Source organism: Lipotes vexillifer, unplaced genomic scaffold (genome assembly GCF_000442215.2).
Source record: "Lipotes vexillifer unplaced genomic scaffold, Lipotes_vexillifer_v1.1 scaffold469, whole genome shotgun sequence".
NCBI classification, from domain to species: domain Eukaryota; kingdom Metazoa; phylum Chordata; class Mammalia; order Artiodactyla; family Lipotidae; genus Lipotes; species Lipotes vexillifer.
Genome location: NW_006788006.1, coordinates 2,083,938 through 2,093,079, shown reverse-complemented (window position 1 = coordinate 2,093,079; position 9,142 = coordinate 2,083,938). Strand labels below are relative to the sequence as shown.

The window sequence follows — 9,142 nt, the reverse complement described above, 5'->3', positions numbered from 1 at the left end:
GGTCCGGGTGGGGGCGGGCCCGGGGACAAGGCGGGTCCGGGGAGGGGGCTGGTCCCCGGCTGCCCCAGCCTAGCCGGGCGCGGAGTTGGGCGCATGGCGCCGGGCGCACAGCGCGGGGGCTGCGAACAAAGGGCCCCCGGCGGCGCAGCGGGGACGGCCGCGCTTGGACCCCGGACCTGGCCTGACCCCGGCCCGGCCCCCTGCCCGGGCGCGGCAGCCCCGCGGAGCCGGAAAATGTGGGTCGCCCTGCTCCGGCCGCTGCTCCGACTCCTGCTGCTGCTGCTGTCGCCGCGGGACGGCGTGCGCGCTGCGCAGCCCCAGGCCCCGTGAGTAGCCCCGGGCGACGGAGGAGGCTGGCCGCCTTCTCGGGGTGGGGTTCGCGGGGTCTGGTTCAGAGAGACGCAGCGACCTGTCCAAGGCCACACAGCCTCCGGGCTGGGCGGGACCTAGAATCTTGACCCCTTAGCCGCCACGAGTCGGACTGGGAAGAGGGTAGCCTGATGCTTCAGAAGTGGCCCCGTAGGGGTACAGGGACTCCTCAGAGCTAAGGCCGTGAGGCCCTCCCCCCATCCCACCTCGCTCCCTTGGTGTGACCAGGGCTGTCTTCTTGGGTGGCGATTTCCAGTTGTCCGTAGCTTGAAGGTAAGAGGTGCGTGTCTTGGCTGAGAAATGGAAGGAGAGACCTGCCGTTCCGTTTTCCTTGGGAGGGCGTGGGGGGGGGGAGGAAGTGTTTATTTTGCTTCCACATTTTTCTTGAAGTTTGCTTACTGAGCTTCTGGTGAGTTGACACAGTGAGGAGGTGAATTAACTAGCTGCTAAGGAGAATTTCCCATGAGTTGGCTTCACAGGGACTATTCGCAGACCTGCCAAGTTTGGGTGAGCCCTGCGGGGTTGTGGGCTGGGAGGGGGCCTGCCTCCAGCTGCTCAAGCTCAGCCATTTAGTGCAGACCAGCCTTTCTGAGCCTTGTTCAAGCAGCCCTTGTATAGGAGTTCCCAGAAAACAGGTCAACAGTGAGACTAGGTGAGCGGAGGCACCTCCCGTGCTGCTCCTTTGGATTACAGTTTGAAAAGTAAGACACCATGCTGCAGTTGGAACCATGGGATTTACCTCCCCTGGGCCTTGTGAAATTGGAACCCAGCAAACTTTTGACCTGATGCTTTCAAAGCTGGCATCCCTCAGGATAGCAGTTTTCAGCCAAGGGGTGATTTTTGTCTCCCTGGGGTCATTCAGCAATGTCTGGAGGCATTTTTGGTTGTCACATCTAGGGGGAGGCCATGCGGTTGGAATCTACTGGGTGGATGCCAGGGATGCTGCTACACATCCTGCCATGCACAGGACAGTCCCCAGCACGAAGCATGACCCTGCCCTCCATGAGAGACCCCGCCTTATAAGGACCAAGTTCAGAGTCCCTGTGTTGCAGAGTTTTAAACAGTTCTCAGGAGTATTTGCCTCTGACTAAAGTTGCCCTGGGATCTTACCTACTGTTGAGTCAAATGGAAGTCCTGTGCTGGGAGCCACACAATGACCAACCCAGGGGTCCAGATTAGCCAGCCTCTAAGCCAGAGCCATGGCTCATCAGCCTGAAGGATCCCGTTTTGGGAATAGTCCCGGATACCCACTTCTATGATCCATCTGATTGCAGTGTGAGGAATGCCTGACGTCAGAAAGCCGCATGGATTTGCACACTGTTGTGAGACCAATACTGTCTACACTTTACCAAATACCACCCTTCCCAGGATGGGACCTTCCAAGACCAAAGGATGAGAAACCAGTGTCAGCCCAGATGGCAGGGGTGTATCAGGTAGACAGTGATTGGCTGGCGAGCACTCCAACAGCTCTAATTCCTGAGTTGCAGGGAAAGTTAGTTTGATTCCATCAGGTTCTCAGGGCCTTTGAGTGACGACCCTAACTCAGATCTGGATAAGGGCTTTAGAAGTGCCCAAGGAAAGTGAACACGTGGATTGTGTATTCCCCCCAGTACTCTTCCACACTCAGCAGGTGCTATGTGGGAGGCCCTGGGGGTCATCTGGGAGCTGGGCAGAAAGTTTCTGTCCTGAAGGTGGCCGTATTCCCGTGCTGCAGTGGGACAGGACACACAGGAACCCAGGGTCATTGCCCGTGCAGGTCGGTGTTGGAGTTAAGATAGCACACATCACGTACGCGGGGTGATTGTGTGCTCCAGACAGTACAGTTACATACCCAGGATCATTGCGTGCTCTGTGCACTGCTGAGGCCAGACACTGCACAGGTGACCCCAGGGTCATTGCACCCTCTGGTCAGTGCTGGAGCTGGATGGTGCACATCACACATGAAGCAAAGGTCTTCCCACGCTTGAGGCAGTACATGTCTGTCCCAGTGTCATTGAATGCTGTGTTTGATGCTGGAGTGGGACAGAACATATAGGACGCAGGGTCAGTACACATTGTGGTCAGTGCTGGATCCGGACAGAACATCCATGAAACCCAGGGTCATTACATGCTCCGGCTGGTGCAGTTGCATACCCAGGATCAATGTATGCTCTGTGCATGGCCAAGGCCTGACACTGCACAGAGGAACCCTGTCATTGCAGGCGCTTGTCGGTGCTGGAGTCAGACAGAACATCGGACCCCAGGGTTACTGGGTCCAGCCACTGCTGGGCAGTGCACCTACGAAACTAGGGTCTTTGCACACTCTTATCAGTGCTGGAGTCATATAGTACATGGCATATCTCGAAGGTCCTCTTCGTGTATGGTGTGTGGTAAGGGTCTAAATTCATCTCTTTGTGTGTGGACCTGGGGTTGTCCCAGAGAGGATGTTGAGAAATAAAAAAACCTCTCCTGATCTCAATGTTTGCCCAGTGTTTTCCCTCTCTCCTGTTTCCTTCTGGTGCCTGTAGTTCTGCACCGTTGGAATCGTGCTGCCTTTGCTGCCAGGCTGCTGGCACTTGCCATTGCACTGTGAGTGGGTCACGTGGTTATGGACGAGCCTTTGTGATTTTCTACCTAAGGCTGCAAAATAACGGGGAAGCAGGAGCTCAGGTGGGGAGGACCTAGGCCTCCAGGTCTGGTGCCATAAGGGGACCCCAGGGTCTTCTCCTGTCTGGCTGTGTGATCTGGTGCACGTTCCTTCTCCTTCTGCAAGGTCAGCCTTCCCGTCTGGAAAACAGGATAATAACACCTCTCTTCCAGAAATGTCTTCAGAGTCAAGCTGAGTCTTTTGAGAAAGAAAGAGCTGTTTTGACTCCATTGTTCACAGTGCTTTTCCTGTTTCAGGCCATTTAGTTTGTTTTCAGGGTCTTATTCTTAAAATTAATGCTGCAGGTAGTTCCTTGCTTCTTTCCACTGAGTTCCAGAGTCTGGCTGCCTGGGTTTGTAGCCTAATCTCTCACTGACTCGGGCACATGAATTGGCTTCCCTGGGGCTTAATTTCTGGCTCTGTAAATGGGAGATGTTAGCACGTCTCACAGGTGGCTTTGAGGATGAAGTGGGATCCTACCAGTAACTCAGTCTACAGGGGAGAGTATTTTAGTTTGTGGGTGTGGCATGTGCAAAGGTCCTGTGGCAGAAGGAGCTGCGAAAAAAGTCCAGAGGCCATAATGCCGAGATCGAAGGGGGTGTGGTTCCGGGTAGATCCAGAGAAGCCAGATTCTTACTTACTCGGGGTGGGGGTAGGGACTTCAGAGGTGAACAAGCCTCAAGGAACTCACAGGTTGGTAGGGGACATGGACACATAAAGTGACCAGTGCCATTGGAGTGTGGTCAGGCATAGGTGGGAGTCCACTTAGGGTGCACCCTGATTCAGCCAGGTGACAGTGAGGCTAGGGATGGGTCAGAACCTTTGGCCTTCACTGTGGTTCTCCTCTTCTGCAGGGGCTATTTGATCGCTGCACCCTCCGTCTTCCGCTCAGGAGTGGAGGAAGTCATCAGTGTGACCATCTTTAACTCCCCGAGGGAAGTCATGGTCCAGGCTCAGCTGGTGACCCAGGGCGAGGCAGTGGCGCAGAGCCAGGGAGCCATCCTGGGTAGGTCCCTGGGGTGCCTGACCAGGCCTTCCCCTCCCTTTGCAAAGTGGTCTTTAGGGCTCAGGCAGTATCGGCATATTGCTTTGCTTCCTTCCCACCTCACCTCCAGAACCCTGGCAGGAGTAGGAGGACAGGTTGCATTCTCCTCACTTTACAGATGGAGAGAGTGAGGCCCAGCAGGGGAAGCCACCTGCCCAGTCTGGGAAATCAGAGTGCCTTGTTCCTCAGCAGCTCAGGTTCAGTGGGTGCAGATCTGGATAGATTTGGGCACCCTTTTGTGCCAGTTTTGGCTAGAGGTGGGAAGGGGTCCCAGAGGGAATCTTGTGACCTTTTCAGATCCTTTGTTGAGCTTCTAGCACCCCTGTGGTGTTAGACCCGGAGCTGGGCTCACAGCCAGCCTGCCACTGAGTTGAGCTCCGGCCCTCAGCCAGCCTCTCCCTGGCTCTCCTTCGTAAACTGCAGACAACAGCAGCGTTGGCCTCTTGGACAAAGTGTGGAGAGCAGGCCCCTGCCTTAGGGCCTGTAGTCCAGCAGGGCAGGTAACTCATTCATCATGCAGGGTGTGGTGTGGCCACAGGAGACACCGAGAGATGATGTCAGGTCCCAAGGCCAACAAGGCAGCCTCTGTCCCCTGGGAGAGGGAGACTTGGGTAGGCAGGAGAAGTGCAGGCAGTCCCGACTCCACTGGCCAGTCCTGTAACCCAAATCAGGTTGGCTTCAGCAACAGAGAGTTTATGGGCTCTTATAACTGGAAAAGTCCCCTCACATCACTGGCCCAGTCTCCCAGCTCCACTTTTGGATATGCCTGTGTCTCTCCAAAGCAGGGAGGGACTGGCAGTTAAAGGACCTTTGGGCAAAGTCCCAGGATTAACTCTGATAGGCTCATGTTGGGTCATGTGCTCAATCCTGAGCCAATCCCCGTGACCAGAGGGAAGGCCTATGCTGATTGGCCCATGTGGGTCATGTGCTCAACTCTGAACCAAGTCCTGTGACCAGGTGGATGGCCCATGCTGATTGGCCCATTTTAGGACATGTGCTCAACCCTGAACCAATCACCGCATCTAGGAGGAAGGCCTATGTAGATCTGCACAGAGTCCCAGGAAAGATGGGCAGAACCCACTAAACCTTAAGAATTAGGAGTTGGGTAGGTGGGCTCCTCCAAGAAAATCGGGCTTCTGCTAGCAGGAAATGGGGGAAATGGACACTGGGAGGCAGAAACAGTAGATGTCTAATTAAGTCCTGGAGGCCAAAGAGCCTGGAGGAGTGTCAGAAGACAGATGACTCAGTTTGGGTAGAAGAGAGAGGTAGATGGAAGACTAGTTAGATCCATTGGAGTGAGGTCCACTGGGGACCTCAGGCTCCTCTTTTTTCTCTCCACCTTTCTCCTTGTTCCTCTCCCCTGGAGTTTTCTCTTTGCTCCCCTCACAGCTTACCTTGGGCAGGGGCCAGGGGTGAACTGAATAAAGTATGCAGGCTGGCCAACCTTCCCCTGAATAGCTCGGCTTTGTCCATGCCCTCCGGTCTTCAGTACTCTCCAGCTTGGAGGAGACCTCTCACTCCTGCCGATCCCAGCCCAGGCCAGACCAGCATGACCTAGGGGGTGTGTTTGTCCACAGAAAATCCCTCTGGGTTGAGAAAGCCCCTGTTTGTAAGGCAGGAAAACACAGCTCCTGATTTAACTGTTTTCATTTTATTTTCATTTTTTAGATAAAGGGACGATCAAACTCAAGGTAAGCTATGAATTTTTAAAATCAGAAACCCTACCTTGGAAATAAAGAATTGAACTGGAATGGAACAAGAGAAGTTGCATGTGTTGTGAAAAGAATCATTAATGGTGATGTAAAAAAAAAAAAAAGAAGAATGAAGGAAAAAACAGTTTACAAAAGGAGAAAGCTCACCCATAATCCCATCCCTCATACTTTTCACTTTTTCATGTTTCCCATAAATCCTTGTCCACATAAAGACATTTTCTTTCATAGTTGCAGTTAAAGGGTATATTGTGGTCTGTCATGCCATTTTCTCTTCACACGTTGCGTAAACATAACTTCCGTGTTTCCAAGTCTCTATAATTGCATCCTATTGTAAATAACATCCCACTGCATCTCTTTTATATACTAATTTACTAACACCTCCCCCTCACACACACATCGCTTACACATAGTTAGATTTTTTTCTTGTTTTCAGGGTTTTGATAATGTAATCCAAAAGTTGAGAGCATCTTTGTGCGTAAAGCTGTTAACGTTCTGGCTGCCTGCCTTAGACTGAACACCCTGAAAGAAGAACTACCAAATTAGGATCCAAGGCTCTTGCTGTGTCCTGTTTTGTCTTGGAAGACACAGCAGTGCACGTGCATGGCACCACCAGCTATACGTTAGAGACCAAATTTCCCTCAGCCTTGTTGGCATTGAATATTATTATTTAAAAATTATTTTACATACCAAACTACAGGTAGGTATTCTCTGACATGGGTTTTTTAACTGGAGCCCTTGGATTTCAAGGCAGTCATAAGCCCTGAAATTGTCAACTTTTTCTGGGTTAGCTAGTCCTTAACGCTTACCAGATGCTCAAAGGAGTCCCTGAAAGGATGGGCTAAGTAGAGAATCATTCCAAATTGTAATGTGCTCTCTCCCAGTGATTAGAACGAAGTCCGGGGCGGTTCCTCTTCCATGGGATGGGATGCATCATTAGTGTCTAATTGCTGTGGGGCAGTGGTCTTCCTGCCCTCTTGTCAATGTTAGAATTCTTTCTCTAGAGTTCTCTCCCCGGGGTGAGGTTTGCAGGGTCTGGAGACAGTTCTGGTTGTCACAGCTTGTGGGGCAGGGATGGAGGTTGCTACTGGCTTCTAGTGGGTAGAGACCAAGGATGCTGCTCAAGTCCTATAATACACAGGACAGCCCCTCCACTGAGAATGAGCCAGCCCCAGATGTCAACATTTGGAAAACCCTGGATAAATAGGCTAGAGCTGCCCTTGCCGGCTTCCTGTGAGCAGATCTGCTTTCTTGTGAATCAGAATGCAGGGCTGCCCTATCCACTGACAGATGAACTACTTAGGAAAAAAGAAAACCTCGTCTATTTTATTTAGAGAAGTACTTTTAATAAAGCATATTACTTACCAGAAAGAAAAAAAAGAAAGAAAGAAACCAGGGCTGCCCCAGTGGGGTTAAGATTATGCTCTGTCCCTAGCCATCGCACATAAGAAGGCACTCTTCACAGGCTAGATGCTGTGGATTTGTATAAGAAACCAGTAAAGGGCCATATAACTTTGGGAGAAGGGCCGGGGATCCCTGGACTGGAGACTTTCAAAAGGGTCTTGGGATCCTTAGCATTTAGAAGAGCTCTGGATGAGCCTTGCTCAACTTGCGGGGTGGGGAAGGATGCTCCCCTCCCCCGCCGGGGGACAATGGCAGTGTCTGGAGCTGTTTCTGGTTATGGTAGCTGGGGGTGAGGGTGCTACTGCCATCTAGTGGGTGGAGGCCAGGATGCTGCTCAACACCCTACAGGGACAGGACCCCCCCCCGCCCCCGCCCCCGGTCCCCGTCACTGCAGAGGATGATTCAGCTCTGAACGTCAGTAGTACCGAGGTTGAGTTAAGAAACTCTGCTCTGTGGAACCATGGTGTGGGCCTCAGACAAGAGAGAAGCTGCTCTTGTGGGTGTAGGACTCCCCTGCCCACTACCCCACCCACTCCCCAGCCGTGCCTGCCTTGGGGACCTGAGTGCTTCCGGGTACAGGGTTTGGAAACCCGTGTTGTGGGAACCTAGTGTTGCCACTGACTGCCACGGACAGGCTCTGCCCGGTCTGTGCCCCGCCTCGTCCTTCTCTGTGCAGCAGCGAGGATGCTGGTAAGAGGCCCTTGATGGAACTTTCAAGAAAGCATACCTAAAACCTCGTGATATTTGTTTTATTCAGATTTTTCAGACTTAACCCATGCATCTGTGTAACAAATGTCTTAAGCATCTATTCAGTTTCAAGCAGGAAGTTGGCCACATTCCCCGCTCTCAGCCACCAGCCTTATTGGCGATGGGCAAAGGGGTGGGTCAGATAGTAAACCCCCAATTACATAAACATGATCACCTCAGAGAGTAGTAAGTGTCCTATTTTAGGACACTAAATGTTAATCAGATTCTAACATTTTATTTTAAAATGTGTCAGAGAAAGAGAATGCTGAGGAGTGGGGGGTAGAGTCACATTTTATATGGCAGCAGGACCCTTCTGAACTGAAACCAGGAGGAACCGACATGCAGGAATTTGGGGGCAGGGCATTCCAGGCAGAGGGAACCACCTGTGCAAAAGCCCTGGGGCAGGAAGGAGGCCAAAAGAGGCAGCCAGTGGCCTGGAGTGGAGCCAGCCAGGAGCTCCCATGAATAGTGGGAGGGAGATTTCCAATCGGGAATCAGCCTTCACCTGAATCCCTCTGCTTTGGATGGTTTCCATTTAGGAGAGGAATCGCGATGCCTGTCGCCACCAACCATGGGTGTCTATTGTGTGCCAAGCCTTTATAGTCCTGATCAGCCATCTGCACAACAATGTGTTGGAAACTCAGGGTCTAGTGAGTCTGGTGGCTTCTCTCTCGGGTATGTTTGGTGGATACCTGTGGAGTCTGGTAATCTGGGACCCACACCCAGAGCCCCAGGGGCCTCCCCTGCCTGGAGGGGCGGGGAGCTGGGCGTTCATCAGGGCGGTGGATCGGCCTGCCGTAGGACTGGCCCCTCCACACAGCCTTCCCCAGAGGACAGCCAGCCTCTTTCTTTAGCTGGGCCCCAAGCCCCCCACCTTTGTACTCAGCTGCCAGCTACACCAACTTTGCCTGGCTGTCTCCCTCGCTTGGATCTCGGCCCCGAGTCCTTGGCTGTCACTGATGCTAAAGGAGCAAATGTGGGTCACTGAGGTCAGGGGTGGGGATGGGGGTCAGCTCAGTCCAGAACCTTCCGGCAAGACCTCTGAGGGCTGGCAGGTGCAGGACCAGGTAGGAACGCCACTTTGAGCTGAGACTTGATTGGAAACGGCAGCTCTGCAGCTTTCAAGACCCGGGGCGGGTCACTTCATGTCCCCAAAGGTCACATCTGATCCTTTCTGTTCTCAGGGGCAGCTTCTTGGTCCCAGCACCCACGACTCCCCACTGGCACACAGCCCCCCCCCCC

At 52.9% G+C, this 9,142-nt stretch overlaps 1 protein-coding gene across 1 annotated transcript in view; it reads left to right on the top strand.

Annotated features, from left to right (window-relative positions):
- The first annotated feature begins 93 nt into the window (after positions 1 to 93).
- The window catches only part of CPAMD8 (C3 and PZP like alpha-2-macroglobulin domain containing 8), a 95,741-nt gene continuing 86,692 nt past the window's right edge, over positions 94 to 9,142 (top strand). Inside the window, exons 1-3 of the mRNA XM_007461103.1 lie at positions 94 to 326; positions 3,850 to 4,001; positions 5,709 to 5,731. Of these exons, the coding sequence (XP_007461165.1) occupies positions 94 to 326; positions 3,850 to 4,001; positions 5,709 to 5,731 (408 nt within the window). The remainder of the gene's footprint in view (positions 327 to 3,849; positions 4,002 to 5,708; positions 5,732 to 9,142) is intronic.